The sequence below is a fragment of the Schistosoma haematobium genome, chromosome 6, assembly GCF_000699445.3.
Source record: "Schistosoma haematobium chromosome 6, whole genome shotgun sequence".
Classification (NCBI taxonomy): domain Eukaryota; kingdom Metazoa; phylum Platyhelminthes; class Trematoda; order Strigeidida; family Schistosomatidae; genus Schistosoma; species Schistosoma haematobium.
In genome coordinates, this window is record NC_067201.1 from 18776796 (window position 1) to 18801778 (window position 24983).

Consider the following 24983-nt stretch of genomic DNA (forward strand, 5'->3'; position numbering starts at 1 on the left):
TTACGTATAGATGTAAGGTGCAATGGAATTTCCATAAGAAATCGAGGACTAAGAGTGTTAATCAATTGGCTAATAAGAATTAATTCCACAAGACATTTATCTGACTAATATTCGGCGGTACCGTACAAATAAAATCTAAAGTTAAGAACAGTAAAATCAAATGCACTAAATAACATCATTCACACAGCGCTGATAATAAAAAAAACTAGATAAATAACCACAATCTTCGATCACATTTTAAAATAACTGATTCAGTTCTGATGCTTAAATTTTCAACATACGTTGCTACCGTGACCGATTGAAATACCTAAATGAATAAACTTGCTATTGATAGACTCTAGATCTGTGCTACCAAACGATTTCAGAATTATTTACAGTGAATGTAAAAGAATCAAATTACTACTGATTTTTGTAATGTAGTTCACTTCATGCTTTTAAAACAACTAATATTTAAATTGAGGTTAAAACTTGATTATAAATAAGGTGTTCTAGTTAAGCGTAGTGGGGATTTGTGCCTTTTATATGTAACGTAACATAATGTCAATATTTTACTTAATAAATGTTTGTTTTTTTAATCCGATCTGATGCCTGACTAATTTTATCCAAAACTTTATTTGAATAATCATCGATACACCATGTTATCATAAGTACAAAATTATTATCAGCTAGTAGTACTTAGACATTTTTATAATGTCTAAATAATTTTTAATTATACATATTAATCAGGTCATATAGATTACTTTTATAAAAACCAACTTATGTTGAATCAGATTTGTTTATACATTCCACCTTAAATTGAAATTCATATTTTAAACTTAGAAATAAGTAATATATTCAAATTGATAATGTTCACAAGGTTTATCTGGTTTTTCGATCATTATTCTGCCAATCAAATAAATCCTTGTATGTTCATACATTTTTCAAATTTTTAAACATTTTCAATGACCTAACTAACTATAATTTGTATTTTGTATTAAATTTCAAATACTCAACACTGATTGGTTCATTAATACATCTATAAAAATAATATTCGATATTCATGTATTGAAATAGCCTACCCCAAAAAGTTTTAAAAATTTAAAATATTACTATTGGATGAATGAAGCTTGATATTTAATGATGAATTTCGTTGTTCTTTGAATGATCTATAATTTCGTTTCAACAAGATATCATCATTTTCAAGTTTCTATTCATAAAACATTAAAACACTGTGATAAAGAAATGACACCAAATGATCAAACTAATGGTGGACGCAAAACAGTTGATATTTGTGATTTAGTACTTGACTATGTAACACAATTTCCATTTGCTAAAGATGTAAAATCACGTATTAATTTAGATGATATTCACTCATCTGATATTGATTTTACACGTTTATTTGTTACTCATAAAAAAACAGAATACCTCTTACCAAATATAGTCAATGGTGATACCAAACAAAGTATTGCAGTGCCACCAAAGACTTTACCGCCAACTCTCAAAAGAGATCTTAAAAGCCATGTTCTATTCTCATCTATATTTACAAACAAAACGAGTGAAACACAGACAAATCATTTAAGAACTGAACGTCGAACAAGTTCATCTTGTCGACTGAGTTTACAAAAGGTTGTTACAAAGGGTGGAAGTATAAATTTGCAAATAGGACCACCAAGTATGTCTGTGCAAGCTAACGGGGGTTTTCGACGCGAAATAACAATGTCTAAGGATATAGAAGAAGTATTTGAAGAAGAATTAACCTGGACATTAGATACAGAAGTGAGTATAATGGTCGGTATGTTTGTATATTTAACAACTTACCTCATTTTAAAGTAAAAAAGTGTGATTTTTAACAAAACCTTCAGTAAGGTCAAATTTTAAAAAGATGTAGAAGAAAATTGAATAATGTATCCAATCACAAAACACTGTGCTCAGTCACAGGTGACAGTGAATTGGATGATAGATTGTCTTGCAGTAGTAACTAGAATGTATTTTCTGATTGCGTCAGTATCTACATTTACCCATTTACTTAATAGAAGTCACATTTCAGATATGAGATTATTGGTATTTAGTCTTAAACATATATAGATCGATATCATTATGGTATTATCGCTAAGTTAACAAACAATTAAATAAATTGATGATGAATATATATGCTAATTCCCACGGTAGTTCATTTCAGTAATACAGAAATAACATCAATATAATAATCAGATGTACATTCTAAAAAAGAATATCACGGATATTTCCTTTCATTTTCAAGTTATGAAATATCTGTTTAAAATACTAGAAGGTGCTAGATTTTATAAATTTTCAAAACAGTTTGTTGTTAAATTTCCTTTTAAAAAGTAACCTACATGCTTACTTACATCTTAACTTAAAAAATAGCAATACATTGGATGAGTTTAAGTCATCTAGTATATATACAAGCTCCATTAAGTAGAAATGGAATTCTCTCGCAATCATGCTGGTTATTTTTCTATTAAGTGATTCCGTTTTTGAAAAAAGCCTAGACAGCTTAAAATTACTATTGAATTTAGTGCTACCATATGGGTTTCCGAAGACTCAAGTTATTTTCTCATCAAGAGCTAACGTCACCGGATGAACTACCGATGTAGTGAACAGAACACAGGCGGGGACAATCGAATGTGCTTAACATAAAATTACAGGACTTGTTAATAAAATCTAACAATCATAAAATGCTCAATTTTCAAAATGTCCACCGATTGTCTCAAAATGACTCAGACTTCATTGTCCTTGCATTTTCATACAAATTACATCCTGTTTCGACTCTTTACTGTTCGATCCTTTTGTCTCTCTGCTGCCAGACCTTCTGTTCACGACTAACATCATATACTACTTATGTCAATATAAGTAGCACACACCACCCTGGAACCTACAGAGTACTCAACAAAGGTCTCATTCGCGCTTGAGACTTCCCAACACTGCTCACTGGCGATCTCATTAAATATTGAATAAAGCACCTTGTTTTCCAGCGATCATGATACTTGAGACAAATAAATTAAAATCTAATGGTCCAGATTTCCAAACTCAGTCAATTTGCTATATGATGTAATCTTCATCCAATGTTAGTTGTGAGTTGTCGTCTCAGTAAGATCACAGTTTCACACCAAAACTTCCATAAATCTGTTTTGGATTTAGTTTGTTGTTTCTTGTAGTTTACGATTCTCTAACTTAGATTACTTTGGGTTGGAAATTTACTCAGCAGTACATGTATAAATATCTTCAGCACGAATATCTAGTGTATTCATAAGGCAAGTCATTCAATTGAACATATAGTTTTACCTTAGAAATATGTGAAATAAAAAATCACTTTATAAAACATTTTCTCAACACATGTTAATAAATGTTAGTGAAAGTAATTAAAGTCAACTGGAACAGTTACTGTTCCACCAAATATCATGTCTTAAAGATTAAAACTAGAATAAATGAGTATGGGGATTTGTGGAGATTGTAGTATTTCCACAGTTGAATTCACGAGTTGATCTAAGCTAGGTCAATGCAATTCACTACATAATTAACAGTCAGTCTCAATATAGTCTAGAATGTGATTTTTTAATACAAAGCCTGCCAATTGGGTGAAAATTAACACAGCTAATCAAGTTATGTAAGTAGACTATGTCAAGTAATTTACTAAATGAGCCTATATCTCAGTAGAGACTTATGAGTTTGATCCTCGAAATCAGCAACGAAAGACTGAGAATCCCTACACGATGTGGTTTCTAGCTATGTTTCTGAATTTCCCTACAAATATTTTGTATATGAAATTATGTTTCTATACTTCTATCTGTTGTTTTAAGATAAAAAAAGAACTAGTTTGACTAGATATGATATTGTATTTCTAGTTTTCCACTACTCCAGTCAATGGATAAACATTTTGCCTCTAGTTCATCCTGAAAAGCGTAAAAACAGAATGATATGAATAAACTCAACTTATCAACTAGCAGCCGTCTATAATCTGCCAGTGTTTAGTTTTAAAACAAGATAATTTCAACATGCCTTAGTTCATCGGATGACTAACCTGTAGTTCAATTAAAGATTTAGATAGTCTAACAAAGTATTTTAGAAATTCAAATATGATTGAGCATATTGGATAGGATTTTATTTCGCTGAATACTCATAGAAACTTGTGCTGAAAAAAAGATATTGTGTTACTTAAACTCAAACACTATGCAAGTTAGTGTATAGGGATTCGAAGCAACAAAAGTGATTTATGATGTGAAGGTAAATCATTTAGTCATCTTGAATGTGTTAACGTAGAGAAAGTAGTGAAAAATTTAACTTCTTTCAGAATGTTCCAATGTAGTGACTTATCGACAATACATTCACTCGTTGGCTTTTGAGTTAGTTCGATTTTTATAAGGTTTACAAAAGCTTTAGCTACCGAAAATTGAAAAACAGTCTTGTGCCTGAAAATAAACAGTCCACATTATTTCCCTGTCTGTTTATTTTAAAATATCCCGCTTATTTGATCACCATCATCTTTTGATTAAAATTAGACATAAATAAGTATACGCAGAAGTTGCGTTTACTTTAGTTAGTACCCCTCAGTAGTATTTTATGGCCAATCATACTGCTTGTCAATCTAGTCTGTAAGGAAACAAGTGAAAGGATAAGTTTCAAAGTGAAATGGTTGGCAAGTTGGATTTTAAATTTTATTATTTCTCTTGTTTAAGAAAGCTTTTAAAAGCCAAAATTTACCATGAATATTAATCCCCTTGGTTCCTAACGAGTTAGAACTGAAAGAGCTCAAAAATGTCACACCAGCCTAGTCATTTGTGATCACTTTAACCTTGGTGTGTCACAGAGAGATAAGGAATTTCGCGCCGAAATCCAAGACATGTTATCGTAAATCTGATTGGTACGTCCATAAATTGTAGGTTCGCCTCGTCTACCGTTTTCATTAGAAATTATTCATGCACGGAATTCACTCACATTACGGTTAGTTGTGATCATCAACAATAATACCATTTACTTTTCTCCCCCCATACATGGTCTCATTATAATCAAATATGAAGCATATAAACGAATCTGTACTCACTGAATATTCGAACAAACCTATGCATAACAATTTTTAGCTAAACTCAACTGAAAAAGCTCGAACGTCAACACACCGGCCGTCAATCTACTAATCTTGATTTCAGTGACTGCCAACTCCATCCTCAACCAACTGGTATTATTTTGTCATATTTATTGTCCATCATATCAAATATCAACATTTCCTATCAAACGCAAAAAATAGAACGTGGAAAATAGTATAAAGTTCAAAGTAAAAAAAGCCAGACTCCGGCTAATGCAGCCATAATCAATATATCTGGATGACCTAGAAACTATGACTAAAACAAGCTAAGATATTTACCTCAAAAACATGATTACACAGTCTACAATGAATCACAACTATTTCATCTGTCGTAAGTGTTCAATTACTCTAAGCTGAGATACCGAGCAGATATGTACAATTACATAACACTCATCGGCTACTTATTATTATAATTATCGAAATGAATTTTAAAATAATCTCAGTATTAAAATTCTAAATGCAAACATTTATGCATTGTAGTGTTATTGAATTAATGATGAAAAATGATCGATTCTCTATCTACAGTTTGGTAATGAAGCTAAATAATAAATAAATTTCCCAGTTCAGTTCTACAACGTTTATATAAAAAAATTAAGTAACTTAACCTTTAATATTAAACAAATAGTAAAATACTTGGATAATTTAACAAATTTCAAGTTAACAGTGAAATCCGATTGATTATAAAAGTTCAAGACTACTCAATGAAATAGAACTTTTGAGAACATTTATACATAAGAATTCAAATATATTAATTTAATTGCTTTTAAGAGGCTTCAGTACTCGTTTTCAGAACAGTTCAGTAATTTGATATTATTTAAACTCGAAGAAGTAAAAAACATCAATGTGTTTACATATTCTCTTATGTAGTTGCTGTATATTAATGAGGACAGATCGATCTACGTTCATGAAGTTACACTCCATGTAGAATATTAAGCAGTCAAGTATACAGTACATTTATTTACATTGTTTCTGAAAATACATGAATGTGTAGTAAGAAAAACTGACAGATGAGAAAGTGGATTAGCGGCACGCCTACTATAATTGTACTTGGCTTTCGTTAACTTTTGCAATATTTAGCACATGAATAATGGACCTTGGCCAATCGAAGGGCGAATATATTTCCTAACAGTTTGCTTAGTAATACTTTATGGTTATGAATCATTATCTTTGAACGTTGATGACATGAGTACATGTGGAGTGTTTAAAGCACTCATCGCATATTTTGCGTCCATAGAGTGAGTAATTCTAAGCGCGACTTGGTGTACTCCATAAAAATAGCCAACCGGTTGATGGAAGCTGTGAAAGGTCATCAAATAAGGTCATTAGCCACTACTTAACCCTTATGCTAGAAGTTCACTAGCTTACAAGTGAGTTGTAAGAAAATAGGAACAGATGGACATAGCACCAGCTCATCATATCGCTAACCTTTGAAATGAACCTTGTTGGTAAATATAGTCTAAGCGGTTGAGGTCATTTATGATGGCATACTTTAGGTGATGACTCAAAATATGTTGCACAGAGTTAAACATATTTATTCCTTATCTTCCACTAAATCTTGAAAATTTTTCCTCTTTCAAGCCGTTCATTCTCTAGCTCTGTTCGTCATTCCCAATTTATGTTATATATTTTCACTCTTCTTTATCATGGATAGTACTGTTTTGATTTGATAGCTTTTTTCTTGTTGTGTTGATTTAAAGGGTTACAACCTAAACTTATACATATTTACGTCACATTCTAAATCATTTATAACTGACTGTATGCAATTTTTGGATTCGGGAGATATAAACAAAGCAGTAGAATTACAGATTAACGTCAATTAAAGTATTTCACTAAGGGGAAAATTAAAGGTAGATGGTATTTACAAGATAGTACTGACTCAAACTAGTTAAAAATCTCCATAACTAAATTCCTATTCTGCTAATTAAATATCTGTTCTAAACAGTTAATCAATCAACTAAGCTAATTATCAAGAAGAAAAGCATGACTATAATAAAGCTTAAGATAAATAAGTTAATTTATAGGTTCAAGGCTTCTCAAATCTATGGCTTATCATTAGATAACTTAAAATTTTGTTTAAGTGACTATTAGTGAGAACTATTATCATTCATACTTTTATATTTAGATAAGTTCACATCATCTAATAGCTGCATGTAATTTTTAATATCTTCGGTCAATCTCAAGTAATATTGTAATACTTTCAAACTATTAATATATCCGTCTCAATTTTAAATCACATACGACTGCTTATGCAATCAGTTCGAATATTATTACCATGTGTTAACGATATAGCAATGATGGTAGTGGTCAGTTATAAAGCTTTCTTGGGAAAAATTAATTTGTAATGTTTTATTCTTATGAAGTATCTGTTTTCAAAAGTTTGTTATCGGAATAATTATCGTGAAATCAGGGTCATACTACGGTCTGATGCGTGTTAAGTGTTTGAAGACGATCGGTAAGAAGTACTAGACCTAGGTTCTGTGTCAATTGGCACCAATCCGAAACGCTCAGTGAACTAATGCTCCTCGTGGAATCCGAAAAACTTTTCATTGCCTCACAGAGAAAGATGTCATCATCGAGCTACTTGTCCATAAATGATCTTATGTAGGACCCGATTGTTTAAACACTAATTGACTAAGATGTAGTAACTGATCTGATGTTTTATAGTCTATAGACCTTACCCTAGTGACTAATGAAATTGATCGATAAAGTCTGATCAGATTTAAAGACTATTACATCACAGTTAACAACTAATATGTATTTATCAATCTGAAGATAGTTTTCTCTACCCCCACTTTCATCGTCTTTTCCTAATTTCCTCTTCAGTTGGAAGCTGGTTTGTTCTCTCCCACAGTAGGCTCTTGCTGGTGGTATTCGGTCAACGCATATTGAGTATTTTGTGTAGACTGTTGTTTAGAAATACTAGTGCATTTTCGATGATGGTTGTGGTAGTTCTCCAAGTTTCAGTTTCATACAGTGGAACTGTTTTGACGTTCGTATTGAAGATTCTGACTTTGATGTTGGTTAACAGTTGTTTTGAGTTCCATATGTTCTTCAATTGTAGGAATGCGGCCCTTACTTTGCCAATCCTCGCCTTTACGTATACATCCGATCCTCCTTGTTCGTCTATGATGCATCCCAGGTACGTGAAATATTCCACACCTTCCAGAGTTTCTCCATCAAGTGTGATGGGTTTGGTGTCCTCCTTGTTGTATTTGAGGATCACGCTTTTTCCTTTGTGTATGTTGATGCCTACCGATGCAAAGGCTGCTGCTACACCAGTTGTATTCATCTGCATTTGTTCGTGTGTACGGGATAGAAGAGCCAGGTCATCTGAGAAGTCCAAGTCATATAATTGATTCTGAGCTGTCCATTGTATTCCGTGCTTCCCCTCAGATGTGGAGGTTTTCATAATCCAATCGACTACTAGAAGAAAAAGGAAGGGGGAGAGTAGACAGCCTTGTCGGATACCGGTCCTCACTCGGAATGTATCTGCCTGCTGTCCTCCATGCACAACTTTGCAGTGTAGTCCATCGTAAGAACTCCATCTACTGAATCTTCCATTTGGTTTAACAATCTCAGCTGAAAACGTTTCTTAGTATTGATAGTAATTTGATGCCTTTGTAGTTCTCAAACTTGCTAAGATCTCCTTTCTTTGGCGTCTCAATGAGGTATCCTTCTTTCCAGTCTGTCAGTGGCACTCCAAAATCTTACTGAATGGATCGTGGAGCATGTTTGTTGTTGCTTCTAGATCTGATTGCAGTGATTCAGCTGGTATGTTGTCAGGTCCTGCTGCTTTCCCACACTTGATCTGTCTGATGGCCATGGTAAGTTCTTAGGTTGTTGGTGGAGTGACAACTATTGGAAGATTTGTATGTGCCGCTCCGAAGTCTCGTGGGTTCAGAGGGGCTAGCCCGATCAGGATTTCGTTAGAGTGTTCTACCCGTCTGTCCTGCTTTTCTTGAAATTCAGTGATTGGTTTGTCTTGTTTGTTCTTGACTGGTTGCTCTAGTTTGATATTTTCCCCTGCAGTGTTTTGAGTTGTATCACATAGTCATCTCATATTCCCTTCTCTCATAGAGAATTTTCGGCTGTTATTGTTAGATCTTCCACGTACTCCTGCTTGTCGGCTTTAATGCCTCTCTTCACTCGTTTGTTTGCTTCTGTGTATTCAGTTTGTGCCTTGATTCTCTATGCTCTTGTTCAACTGTCGCTGGTTTCTTTCTTCTTGTCTTTCCTTTCTTAGACCCTGTCCTGGGTATCGATAGAGATCCATTCTTTACGCTGGTGCTGTAAAACAAGACAATTGACTAGAGGCATGTATGTTTACTGTAAGAAGTTAGAAGATGTTCACATAGCGCACATACATAGCCTCTAATCCTCCATTCGCGTCTGCTGGTGTGTTCTGTAGTCGTAGCCGTCTTCTCGTCTGGTCTTCACGTGTTACGCTAATGCCATGATTTCGAAGCACTGAAACCCTTCATCCCGTCTGACAATTGTTGCAACTTTGACGCCACGTTCCTCTACACACTACTTACAAACATCCTTGTGAATAGTGTCTACTACGGTGCTTTTTGCGACACAGCACCTCCTAAGATTTTGAAGCTAATCCTTGTTTGGTACGTTTCCAATTGTTCATTATGTTAGTTTAATCTTTTTTGAGTAGATCTTGAAAGGCCTAGGATCTGTCGCTGAGGTTGACCATGGATCCGTGGAGTTTGTCATTATCTCGAAGGATGACTGTATCAAACCTTTGTAATACTATTTCCCCAGTTGTCCAGTGTTTCTTTAGCTTCAGTCCCATCTTGGCCACAACCAGATGTTTATCTGAAGCTATGTCGGCTCCTCTCCTGTTTCAAACATCTTCCATTTACCTTATGGACTTTTTAGTGATGCAAATATGATGGATCTGGTTCTGTGTAGTGTGATCCAGTAAAACCCCTGTAGCTTTGTGTATGCGTTTGTGGGGGAATATAGTGCCACCTATAACCGTTTTGTTGAATGCACGTAGATTTGCAAATATCTCATCATTCTCGTTCCTTTCTCCCAGTCAGTCCATGTCATCCCTTGATATCTTCATAACCGGTGTTGCCTATTCCGACTTTGGGGTTTGAGTTTACCATCAGGATGGTCAGATGTTTTCTTGGAAATTTCTGTAGCATGGATTAGTGCCTCGCATAAAACTGATCTGCATATTTTCCGATGCTAACATTGATAGGTGTGCTACACTGAAGGGCACTGATTTTTATCCCCTCTCCCTTTGTTTTGATAAGTAGAACTATTCATTGATTGAAGTGAATAATTTTTTGACAAAACATAATGGTAACCCGATATGGATCAATAAATTTCGGATTTTTCCTTAAAACATAAAACAATAAAACACCTGTCAGAAATCTTCTGTATTTTAACTCGTATGTTGTTGAAAAGTTTATTGATTTCTTTTATCCCGATGTAGCGAAAGCAAAATTTTTTAATATGTTTATTGGGTTAATTACCAGTAGATAGTTAGTGCCTTTTTTAGTATGTTTAAAGTGACTACCATTTTTAAGTTTGTTTAACTTAAGCATTTTGGTTAATATGATCTGTTGTTGATTTGTTTTCATTAATTACTAGAATGATTGTCAAAACGATTATGACATTTAGTTTTCAGTTTAGTTTGATTCACGTTCACAATATACTAGATTTATTCAATTAGGGCCATCTATAATTAGAAAATTTCCATATATATATATATATATATATATATATATATATATATATATATATATATATATATATATATATATATACAAACGAAATATACTCACTGAGATATCAAATAACGAAGAGTTCTCGTTTCTTAGCATTCATTTTCAAAACTGCACAATCGCAAATGTATACTTATTTCTCAAGATGATAATAATTACAATAATAGTGATTATAAAATTCTGTTAAACATGGTAATAGAATGGTAAAAGAATTAAAACGTTATTTTTATAAGGGAAACTAATAATAGTTTTGTTGTTGAGGTCCTGAACGTTCATCACTAAAATAGATAGGGAAACCGTAATTGGGAATGGAAGGCTCAGCATGATAAGATAAAATGTTAAAATTTAGATGAACTGTAATCAGGAGGATTATAGAAACAGATAAATCCAGTTGAGCGCAAAAGTCTATGAAGATAGAAGGGAAACAGATGGCTTTGAAGAAGAAAAGTATGGAAAAAATTATGAGAGATTAAGACCATGGTAGAAGAAGAGATTGTAGACATAATTATGGTTTTTCCAGATGTATGGTTAGCGCTTCGGCAATGCTAAGAAGACGGAAGATAATTGCCTTTCGCAGCCTTTTACTTACCTTATAGATGACTTTGAATGTAGAGCCCGCCTTGATTTAATGACCTGTATTCACAAGATGTTAGATTATTTAGCTTCTTATTGAGATATTTTCGCCTCTTTTCAGCCAAGCAGGATAATCTTCTTGAAGTCTTTCGGATGGAGTGCGCATCAAATGACTTATATACCTGATTTCATATGAACAGGTAAACTGATGAATGCATATAGAGTTGGTCAAGTGAGATAATTTATCGTGTAGATTATGAACGCTAATCGGTTAGAGAACACGATTCACAACGTTGCTACGATGAACGTTCTTTTTACCCCCAACTGAATGTTTCTGTTTCTATGATCCTCTTGATTACATTTCGTCTCAATTTCCCTATCTATTTTCATGATGAACTTTCAGCACATCAACAACAGTTTATTTATTTGGACATATAAATACTGATACAAAGGGCCACCGAATACATATACTCCACACAATCCACTTGATTTGTGTGTAGGCTGTGATACTGCCCAAGTGACTAGACCGAAGCAGGTGGTTTTCTTAAGGAGCCACACCCGGAGCCTTCGACTTAAAGATCTGATCCACAAGGCAGTGGAGAAAAGTCAGAAGATGCAGTTACATGGTAGCCGGTGACCAATAACTGGTTCATACTCCATTTGTTCCGTCAGGATACTGGAGCCCATGTGCACCATTAGTTTGGAATCAGGGTTTTCCAACTCTCCTAGGTGGATCTTCCATATCCACCAACCCGGTTAAAGCTCAGAAGTTGGCGTTTCGTCCTCTTAATTCCGTAAACAACATGAATGCCGCGAGATGGTAGTGATTATGACTTCCGTGACAGCGGCTGTATACGCGTGGTCATGTGAGAGCATTTGGAGAGAGAAAGAGCTAACTCTCCCCACCCTCTGCCATATCAGGGCATTTGGAAGCTTTTAACAACAAAACTATTATTAGTTTCCCTTATAAAAATAACGTTTTAATTCTTTTACCATTCTATTACCATGTTTAACAGAATTTTATAATCACTATTATTGTAATTACTATCATCTTGAGAAATAAGTATACATTTGCGATTGTGCAGTTTTGAAAATGAATGCTCCTAAAAGAGAACTTCTGTTATAAACTGTGTGGTATGATCAATAAACATGAATGATGAGTAGTAGAATTGTTTTCAAAATTACACTGACCAAATCGCATCCCTTGTTCAGAGGATTTTACTTATTCTTTTGTGAGATACTTACACTCTTGTGTTTATCATATCGATTTAGAGACCTTTCCTTTCAGCAATATTATAAGATATATCAGTTTATTGTGCCTCGTGTCTTCTAGTATACTTAGAAGCTGATATATCTCTGCTGGTATGAAAAACACTTTAGAATTGAATAGCTTGATAGTAACATATATAACTGAGCTACTCAGTGCCGTGAATTTAAACTTTTTCCTCTCGAATTGTTTCACGTCAACTTTCCAGTTGTACAACATTGAGATAAGTGCCAATAAACTTGGAATCAATATCAAGCAAGGCCTTCATCAAAAGGTGATTGTATTTAGTAAAAAGATCACAATGTATATTTGTTTCTACTTAAGATTTGTCAAATGAATGAGTATTTCAGTATAAATTATTCCCTGTATTTAATGTAATAATCTATTCAATGGTCATTTGATTTATTATTATCATTAAAAACGATATTTTGAGATAGAGATTATGCGGTAAAAGTTTTATGAATATGAGATATAAGATTCATAGGAATCCTATAGTACTAAGATAATAATTGAGCTGGTCAAATAATATTAGCCTAATGACAAAACTTCATTCGTTAAAATTTGTCACCAAGTGGAAGTCATAATGAAAGTGGAAAAATACGAAGTATAATTGAGCTTTCGTTCTGGTACATCAGCTGAATAACAAATGACTGTCAACTGTTTATATACCGAAGTGTTTATTGAACTACAGATACACACATGTTTATTTATACGAATATTCGTCAATATTAAAACGAATAGTCTGACAAAAATTGGGCGCCGAGTATAGAGAAGTCATCATATGTGAAAATTATATTTGAAATAATCTCAGCGATTGAAATTCAAATAATTCCAACATTTCGTTCAGCAAACTTGTCTGATTTCTCCAGGGTAATAATCGAAATCTTGTTATGAAAGGTTTCATGTTAAGCACACTGAGTCTCATTATAGATGGCAAGGTAAGTTGGATAGCATTTTACAGCTATCAGTACCATCATACTAAAATCTAAAGGAGCTTTAATTTTGTTCAGTAGATGAGCCAGAGTCTGTTCAAGTTAACCCTGTAAATGTTAAATAGAATGTATGTAAATAATTTCTGTCGTAGTTAATCTGACAAAATTAACCATTTGAGAGCATTAGAAATAATTATATATCTTGAGTTCAAAGGTCATTCGAAATTCATTGTCATTGTGAACAAATAAAGTTTTATTCATAAGTTTATTGTTTGCATAAGATATCTCGTATTCACGAATTAAGTGATAAATATGATAATTGTATTGTCTAAGTAAAATATGTAATTGTAATTATGACTGTTAAAAACATGATAATCTGGAATCAAATAGAAAAATTACTGAGTGGTGAGTTGTGTAACTTTAAAAATAAGTCGACTCAATTGAGAAAAACGTTAATGTCAAAATGTTCATTCATATTATTGGCTGGCGCTCATACCTGATAGAGCACTACTGTCTAAACTGTTAAGCGCTGATCTTTTTAACTTTAAAGATGCCATAAGTATTCGGAGTTTGACAGCGCCTTAACTAATAACACCTTTTATAATCGATATATGTCAACCCAGTCAAATCAAAAGTCAAAAGCGAAGAGGTTCAAAAATATATTTGATAGGCTAACGATATATCGAGACGTGATCAATTTAAGCTGACTAACAGTTGTAAGAGATCTGAAGCACGTTGTACCCACTTGTGATCTGGTGTGCATGCGTGACCGGGCGCCTTCAGATAGGTGAGTCCATTAAACCTAATGCGGTCAGAATCATATGTCAAAGGCTTACAGAGCTATTGATTTTTGGAATTTATTTACTGCTACAATTTTGTAAGAAAATGAAGACATGCAAAAACTCAGATAAATGATTATATTAGTGTTATCACTGTCACATATTTAAACCATTTTATTGTTTATTGGGAAGATTTACAATTCCCTTTACAAAATTGTCCACTGACTTCATGCACTTTTGGTCTAAACTCAATCATCCAATCATAACCAACGCAGGCCTATACTCTTCAAAGTTCGCTCATTCTACTGAAGACAAAACAATAACCCTCAGATAAAACATTTAGATAAACATTTTCACTCCATAAAAACTATCTTGGAAAAATCTTAAACGTATACTTTCCAGACTATATATTTAGTTCTAACTGACTTTATTCTGTGCTTCTTGATTTCGTGCAATTCTCTTAATTAGTTCTGTTCACGTTTTCGTTAAAGGAATTGTTGAGAACTGAAAGGATAGTCGTTTATAACAGTTATTAAATCATATCGAACGATTGCTTGTAATGTATGAGATGTCAACCACATAATTTCGTTTTAGCGAATTGGAAGTTAACTTGATCATCATGTCAGTCTATCAGTGCATAAAAATCATGTTTGTTCTTTTCTGAACAAAATTCTCCTTACAAACTGACTGTAGAGCCAAAGAGCTCATGATAAAATTTTCATCCTCATCAGTAGATCATCTCCAAGACCCTATTTAAGATGAAACTGTGAACCTCCATATCATGAGAAAAACACTATCGTTTCAACACTAAATCAGGACAAGTACTCCATATTTTTAGCTTTCATCAATTTGGATATGCTAGCCTGTCTTATTAATAAGTAATAGCTTCAGTTTTGACTCCAGCTACTTTTGGAGAATATTTTGACCAATATCTGTTTACCATAAACACATTTCAGACAGAAAAAGCATCTTCGTGTTAATGAATAATGAGCAAAAAATACTTCGTTATTTTGTAAATTGTGTAGAACTTTATTGTTTTGTCGGTCGAATCAAATGAATATCGCAACACATCTTAATACTGCAGTTACTAAAATTATGTAAATCTCCTTAGTTAGTGGTTTGTCATAATTATTCCCTTCTAACAGTACATTTTAGTTATTATTCTTTGATAAAGTAGAAGCCTGTGACAGATTTGTGCAAACGTCTCCGCTCTATAGAGATTCTAGTGAATTGTCATTCACCTATTCTTAATATTTATTAGTGTAGCAGTGAATTAACTGAGCTGAGTGGATATGTTCAGTGTCTTTCATCTACACCTTGATTATATTCAGTTCCAAAAAGTAGGAATATACTAAACTAATTTCTAAGTCTTTTACTATTAGAGATCAATCACTATCATTACATATCTTCTCAATAGAATTGTTTCATCCTCTCATAATTATTCATTTGTATAATATGAAATTATTGCAAATTAAATATAATGGAAACGAAAAGGGAGTGCAAGAACAAGTAATCAGTATGATTCTTTTCACTTCATCTTTTTATTACCATAATTGATGATGAAAAGAATTATTGATTGTTATCGTTACTTCAAAATTTTAATTATAAAATAATTTTTTCGCTTCTTCTCCCCTGTTACATCATTGGTTTTTATCCAATTTTCTCTGCCTTCTCTGTCTCTCTTGTTCTGCTTCTTACAGACACGCACACAAACACACTCATCCCCTAGTTACTATCTTCCTATCTACCTTACAATGAGTTCTTTGTTTTCAACTAGGAACTAGACAGTATCAACTTGCCAATCGTCTTTGTTATTATTGCTTTTAGGAATACTACGAAAACTATCGAGGGTACTACACTTTTCTTATTGCAACATTATATGTTTTAGGTGATACGATATGGGAGTGTACGGAACATGGTTCGCTTGCGTCTGTTATATTTTCTCTTCTTCTGTTGATGTCTTTCTTAATCGATTTTATACTAATAATGATGATGAATGATAAAAATTAAGTCACTTGCTTGTTAAATTTGCCAGACACGGAAATTCAGTCGTTAAGTTGATTAAAATTAACAATTTGTAGGACTTAATGAATCTAACTCTTGTTCAAGTATAAACATGTACACGCATTCAATGGACACAATGAGGTGGGACGCTCGTGTCTGAAAATTGTTGTTGTGGTGAATCCAGTGGTAATGTTACTCACAAAAAGTGAAATACAAGAATGACTTCTGACAATAGGTGGAGAGAGATAAGAAAAACATCTTCGAAACTTAAAAAAATTATTCATACTATAATTTGCTATAAAGGAATTTTTACGCGAGAATAAACATAATTGTAGGGATAAACACGGTTAGGCATACATACAGATGATTGTCTGATAAATGAAATCTATGCAGGTGTGTTATACACTATATTATATATAATTTATGCAGACTACCTAGGACCGAAAGATGGAAGCATTGTATGTGAACATTTTCATCTGGAAACATTTATAAATTTTGATATTACCCAATGTTTCTAAATTCATTGTCATCAAATTTCTGTCTTATACACATTTCGTTGAAAACTAAGATCATATGTTTGTCTAAAGTTGATATCACCCACCGTCCAACAAATGTAACGTACATTTCTCAGCTTCGTGCAAATAGAGAAATCAAATATTAGTTTAAAATTGGTACCACAGAAGTAAGTATATTTTTAATAACTGACCTTAATACGATATATATTAAAGATCGTGGTCAGTCGCCGTAACATGCGATTTGTGACTTTTTTTATCAATATTAGATATATGGTAAATTTTCTATGTCCATGTAATACATAAAAGCAACCAAGCTGACGATTTATTCTGATTCAAGTAATCTGATGCTGATTTACAGTATAACAAAAAACTGAAAAGATACGATTCGTTTAAAAAGTGTGTTTGTCCATGTAATCGGATTTAGCATAAAATGTACTTGTGTGAGGACTAGGGACAACTACCCTGGGAGGAACAAGGTTCGAACCTGCTACATTTTGGTTTCAAGCCTATTCCTAAAACTACCAAGCTAGTTTCCAGTTCTTTAAAAGATTGACGTCAGTTTAAGAGGCATTATAAATTGAACAAAACAAGTCATGTAGTTCAATCCAATTTGTTGTTGTGATAATGTATTCAATCGATAAACATTTACATACGATACGTCTAACATTCTAACAATAAAAACGAAGATACAATCAAAAGTCATAAACATATCCTCTTACCCCTCACCCAAGTGAATGAAGAAGCTTTTTTATCAGAAAAAAAGACTTTCTATTGGCACATCAACCATTGCCGGTGTATATTCGACAAATTCATCATATGGTCTGACGACCACCGAATTCAGCTTGAGGTAGTTATCCAGCTCTCAAATGGTTAAATCAAAACTGCCGCTACTACTCTCTTGAAGTTTATGGATTTATTCTAAAGTTAGTCACTCGTGAACACGAATTTAATATTTGATCACTTGGTTTGTCGAGATTTAAAGATCTTTTTAATTCATTATTGATATCAATTTACGAAACACTAAAAACCTGATAGTACGAGATAACTACTTTGTTTTCTTTTGAGATCCCTTAGTAATCTATATCCGCTACTCTAAATGGGATCGTGGTTTATTTCCCCCAAATGTCATACAGTATTTCGAGTACTTGTGATAATACGTTTAATGTCGCTTTTAAATGTGTATTTTCACAATGAAAGTTGAGGGTTATTTTCACTAACGAACAATCGTAACGTCACTTTTAACTTATGACATGAAAATTTATTGCCAGTTAATTTTAACCCAAATAATATGAAGTCAGTTTCGCGGTGATTACCCTTAGCCTACGTTAGGATTTAACTATGGTTGTGATTTCTAGAACTTCAAATATATCCTTTTTATTAACCTGTATAGGTATTACTCCATTCTTATCGCTACGTGTTGCGTCCAAAGCTCAAGTTATATGAATTTAGTGAATCTAATTTCTAAAGAACTTTTGCACCAGCATTTTGACTACCCCTTCATTAAAATAACTATCATCAAGTTCATCAGCGGGAAATCACCAGTTGGTAAGTCACTCAGAACTTGACAGCACCGTCTCCATCAGCGTTTTTGAATGGTCCTGCGTTAGAATTTAACATATTCAGATCTCGCGGTGAACACGATTCCATAAGATTGTTGAGTTAGAATCTAACGATCAACTTTCTTAACTTTGACCAATTTATGATAGAGACCAACCATCATATGATATCGGTTGGTCAATAATACGTAAACGATCATATTTAATTGTAAGGTTTTGGAATTTTATTCAAGTTGAAAGTATGTCCGATTAGACTGGAAAATAAATATAGACCTGAAGAGCTCAACACATATTTCATCTTAATTTGGGATGTTGGATGCCGGCTCTGTGACCTAGTGGTTAAGCGCTCGCAAACGCATTTGCGGTTTCGATGTCTAACTTCAACCAGTTCACGATATTCCGTAACCTTATACTAATAACGATCGTGTGTTCACCGGTGACTAGTTTCATAATGTAATTCCTGGAGTTCTACCGCAAAGCCGAGACCAGTGGAGTCCACCTATATAGTGTGAGAAAATTATCCACCACAAACAATGGATGAGGGTTACAGAGATCGAAAGTCTTAAGTCCAATTCCCAGATGTGAAGTCATGGATGCACATTGTTGAGATGCCCATTACTAATATTTAAATGCTGTCCAGCGCTTTCAGGTTTTCAATAGTTGTCTAATTAAGATCAGTTCATGGTTAAAACTATAAAAACTATGAATGTCACAACCTTATGAAAATCTTCACGGAAATCAATAAATTATAATCGATTTCAATGTTTACATCTGTCGAAAACAATTTCATGGATTAACTAATTGATTAGTAATAGTTAACTTTTTTGAACGTATAATAATACAACGAAATATTATTACACAACTGTTAGGAACGTATATGATAAAATGTAAAGGCGATATATATATATATATATATATATATATATATATATATATATATATAATTACCCTGAGATTTCTTCCATGTGACTTTCAAGTAAAATGATTTGATAGTGCAAGCTACCCGATGAGAAAAAAATTTTCAACTGCAAAACTGTAGACAAAAACACGCACTGTGAAAGTCGTTTTCTTAAAAGTGAACAGCGGTTTAGTATAGACGACGAAAGATGTTATTACTCTACGTTGGTGATATAATTGAAAGCTGTACTCAGAATACTTAACCTTAAATAATGAACCTCTAAGCCACTTGGTGTTTCAAGTTATTTGGTTCGAGTCAAATTAAAAGCAATTTTTACGAATAGCGGACCAATACATTATCTTAAGTGTGTGGTATAATTCCAATAAAGCGACAGGTTAGGCTAAACTAGACAAAATATTAGACAACACATTTTCGGACAGGCATGAATGACAATGTGGTAAATATTTTAAATGCTTTTTCGTATATAAAGCCATAATTAGTTTTGATGTGTATAAATTCTATACTATTTTGAACTACCTCTTCTTGAACTTTTAATAGGATAAACAAGATTTAGGTCTGATAATTAGGTCTTAGTTTCAAGTAGATGGGCGTAACTGTTTCATTGTTAGTTACACCAACACAAGATATGCATAAGTTGACTGGTGTGTTCAATGCTCACTTTTCATTTTTCATCCCAAACTCGAAAGCAATTTACTGGTTATTAAATTTGGCGAGAACTACTCAAAGTATTTCCACAAAACGATCCACATTGTGAAAATGTTCAAAAAGCGTCCATATGTTTATATAGACTGTAATACTCCGTATTTCACTGTAGTAAGAGACAGTAATGACAAAGCAAAAGTACAGTAGACAGAAATATCAGGGCAACCAAACAAATATGTGCAAACATATAGCCCTATTTTGTAAAAACATTGAAAATTAGTGTGACCTAAGACGAATATAAACTACTTCACTGACATCTAAAATATTTATGAAGTTGGAAATTAAATGTTCTACTTGGCTTAGCTGAAAAAAATTATCGTTGCAGCGTTGGTCCATTTACATTAATTATTTTTGTTAAAACATTCTTAATACCTCACATTTATTTGCACTTTCTCTACTGGTATTTTACATTCTTGTCCACCTATATTTATCTGGTCTTGATAAAATTAGATAAACCAGGTCAATGAACTGATCTGAAGAGTTCTGATCAGTTTATTTTTTTTGAATACATCTAATGTAAAGCAAGAATAATCTAGTACATCAACGTTTCATTTCTGCAAAAATACTTGAAGATGTATAGATTAAAACAAAGTGAACGATTTTCGGGTGTCATGGAGAACTTTTAGTAGCTTTGTTTTGCATAGTTTTGAACATTTATATGAAGACTTGGAAAATGTACTCTTTATTTATTAGCTTGGGGATTAAGTGGTGAAACACTCTGTAACTGACTAAAACGCTTCACGGTTTCTCCTGATTTGCTTATTTTTCTAGCCTATTTGATATACAATGTTCCTAATTTCATTTTTGTTTCTTCACTAGTGACGTCAAGTAGATAGATAGTGTTTGTGTCAAAATGCGTATAAAGTACTCGGAATGATTTATCTTTGGAGTGAGATTTGATCGAAAAGCACCCCGAAAAATGTTACATTTGATCAACTGTTACAAAAAGTATTAAATTAAAGTTCATTCATATATGTTTCCCAGAAACGTGCTTTCAGAAATTTCTTCTTTAATTTCCGGGCAATTATTTTGTATTTTAAACTTTTATTTATATAAATTATCCAAATGAGGAACTCTGAACCATTGGGTGCAAACAAATTAGCTTAAAAGTTATTCATTTGACTCGAGAGCTGAGGGTTTTGTGTTCTATGTCTGGGGAGTTAGTGGGTGCATACAGCCAAATCCCATACAAGAGCAAAACAACTATCCAGTACTCAGTAGTTAGTAAGATTATCTAGCTGAACCCAACTTGTGATCAGAATGACCTTTAACTACGAACCGTTTAGTGGTGAGAAATTGAGTAACTGTTATGAATATATAATCAATACTTGTCAATAAAGTTATCTGACTGATTTAACTGATTAAAAAAACAAAGAACTACACGAGCATACAAAGTAGTTGAAGTTGAGAGCATTGATAATGAAATCCCTAATCAGTGAACTTAATAAATAATTTTTCCCCTCGAAATTCGAAGCTATTGGGTTTGTTTTCCTGTCGAGTGTTTCGTGCCCACTTCTGCGGAGTTACAAACTTAAGTGAAACACCCTTCAAATATCTATTGGTTTTTCAGGTGATGTCATTATATGATGAAAGCAAACCAACTTCAACTAGTAGTCCCTCAAAAAGATTGAGGGACATTTTAATACCTGCAAGTAATAGACGGTTGGTTAGACCTGATTGAAAAGTCAATAATTCCTATCTCGACACATTAGGTGAGAAACAGAAATAAGTGTTTAATAACGATGCCAAATGATTAAACTGAATAAATAATTTTAACAAATTCAAGAAACTTAAATACTATAGATCACTTCTCAAACTCAACAATAATGTTAGCCTTAGTAGATACAAAGATTTCGTTAACTGACAGACTGATCAGTCATGATCAACGTCAGGCAACATCGTAGATCAAGGTAGGCAGTACTTGGGCATACGTTACGTAGCCACCTCAGTCAATAAAGATTTGTCCACAACTTCACTAACCGATTTGTCATCATTACTTATTACCTTGTGTTTAACATCAACACTCCCTACTTTGTCATCAAATTATATACGAGCATCGTTTCCAAGACAGTTATGATAAAAAACCTGTGGTTCGCACATTTTTTTCTACTTCCAAAAATCATGTTTCGAAGCCATAGGTTAGTAAAGAGTGAATCTTTGTGCAGTGCATTCAGGTTGACTGTTCTCTAACTCCATTTGACCGTCACCAACAACAATAAAATAAATCCGGTAAATTAGTACAAAACACATAATTTTACAGACTTGATTAGGTTGATGCAAGTTGCCAGATAGCAATAGTAATAACTACAATTTTATTCTATCTGGAAGAATATGATTTCCAGGCAGTATCAAAATGAGCAATTTGGACAAATTTGATTGGAAAACTTAAAACTATTGATGTAATTGAGGGCATTAAGGTTCAAAGGAAATGTTTTACAGTATGAAATCAGTGGCTGTCTAAACTCCATAGCAAAAACAAATTTAAAGGTTGTGAATTTGTCATAAATAAAGTAACAGATATATAGAAATACTAAGTAAATGGGCTGAATGAATCATTAAATATGTTTTTGTATGGAGAGTAGTATATATTTAGCGTAAAAGATAGATAAAAGAGGCTGAGCACCTTCAGTTTGTTTATTCACATCTTTACTCAGAGCCATTGTTGGTGTTTGTGACAGTGAAGAGTTGCAAGATAATGTAGGTGTACTCAATTTCTTTAAGAAAAACGGGTTTAACAACTCAGTAGCAACACTAATTATTGAGTACATTCAGAATGTTTCCATATATTTAGATGCTGAATAGGTTCTCAGACTGCAATTAAACTTGAGAGGGGATACCAGCTTGTAGGATGCAAAATTACCACGTTTGCGGGAGGTCAAAGTACTGGAGGGTAAGATCAGCAGTGTAATACTATTTGATTTCAATTCAGTTACGTTTACGTAAAAATCGAAAAACCAATCTTAGATAACAGGTGGCCAAGAGATTGTACAAATAAGTATCATGTAGGTGTCCAGTGACTACGCAGGCTAATACTTTAGTATTATGATACTCAGACTAATTTCTCTATGATCATCACAAGGTAATTTCGATTCTTTCTTACCGGTTGGGCGATAAGTGATTGGGACTAGTTAGATGAGATTACTTTCAATTCCAAAACTCATCAGTATCTCAATCGCCTTCATTGTTGAAACTAGACTACCGCCCCTAAAGAATTCCGAGGTCAACTTATCTAATATTTCTCCTCTCCTTCAGTTCAAATTAAATATAGACTCTGCAATCAACGTGCCTGCCAAGGTAGGAACTAATAGCAAAGGTTTCCGAACCAGTATATATCGAGTACGTTTTCATAACAGTTATATTCGACTTCCATGTCATGGTAGCAGCTACAGCTAACATGAACCTTCGTGTTAGCGACCCATCTATTAATCCACATTTATAGCTTCTCTATATGCAGTATTTCAACTCTTTTTTAATTTCGTTATGGTTTTTAAAATAACCAAAATTTTTTAAAAATTTTGTGTGCGTTTTTCAAAATAACCACAACGTTCTTTAAAATTCTTATAGCATTTGCAGTGGTCTGATAATTCACGCCCACAAGAAATGCGGCATCTTTGAGACTTCATTCGTCTTCAATAACTTTTTTATGAGGCATTGTCTCTTCTCATTTGAAATTAAATTGTTTTTTCTATTCATCTCTGGCATGTAAGGATTATGAGAAAACTTTGAAAACGATGTGGTTATTTCAAAAATTCAGACAAAATTTTAAAAACATTCTTGGTTATTTTAAAAACCCTGTTGAAATTTAAAAAAACGAGTTGGAATACTATATATCCGTCTTCAAAATTGATAAACAGTATTGGTTAAAAATATCGGACGTGGAAAATGACAGAGTACTGGATTTACATACTGTTTGACAAACGTCCTCTATAATAGAGTTGATGGTTGTTGATTAATTTATCTGATTGATTCATATGATCAAGTTTGATATTCTTACTCAGTTCATTTGTTAGTTTGCATTTTCCACTAATTTGTTTTATTCCTCAATATTTGTTTACAACATCCACAGATAGTTGTCCCTCCAGGATATAAAACACGTGCTGAGTTAATTATTACGGAGGATGAATACTACGGTAAATTTCAAGTTGAGACAATATTTGAAGGTTCGATCTCTGTGAAGCTACGTGATAAAAAGGATGGATCTGTCGTATCTGTTGTAGTTATAAATGATTTAAGTAAATTTCTAACTGCCAAAAATGGATTTCATCCAATACCCAATTCAACTAGTGCTGTTTGTTTCGTTAATGAGGGCTTTTGTCATTGTCATTATGGTATTGGTCAACGTGTGGAATTGCAGGAGGAGAAAATCTAAATGAACTGGGAACTACTATTATTTATTATGAGTAATATTTAAAAAGTCATTTCTTTTTAAATATATGCACCTTTACACATTTTTCCTTAGCATTTCTCCCTTTAACGGTTATGGCAAAATTAGGATTTATTTCTGAATTGTGCTAAACTTTATTCTGTTAAACAATAGTGTGTTGCAAAATTTTGACAATATCTCTCTAGGAAATAATTCGTGGAATATGATGAGGTTATACTCATACTCTCTTAAATGAGGGTATTTGCAGGGTAACCGTCAGAAAATTCTAGAAGCAGGTGATTCTATAAGTCTGTCAGACACCAGAAAATAAAGCTATTTTCCAAAATGATAGAACTACCTAACGAGTTGAGGAAAGTGATATAGTGGGCCAATCAAAAATTACCAAACGAGGTCATTCGACGACAATCGGAAATGGTCTGAAGGACAAATGCATATCGTTGACAAAGAAATGGGTTGATTTTCTAAGAGGTAAATATATTTAAACAAGTATTCGTGGATACTGTTTGGTAGCCCAATAAACTTTCTCGTCTA

At 33.2% G+C, this 24983-nt stretch overlaps 1 protein-coding gene across 1 annotated transcript; it reads left to right on the top strand.

The window, feature by feature from the left end:
- Positions 1 to 1140: 1140 nt before the first annotated feature.
- MS3_00011067 (uncharacterized protein) lies at positions 1141 to 24437 on the top strand (the record flags this gene model as incomplete). Its single annotated transcript, XM_051219470.1, has 2 exons — positions 1141 to 1755; positions 24135 to 24437. The coding sequence occupies 2 exons, from the start codon at positions 1141 to 1143 to the stop codon at positions 24435 to 24437; spliced, it is 918 nt and encodes a 305-aa protein (XP_051065679.1).
- Positions 24438 to 24983: the final 546 nt, after the last annotated feature.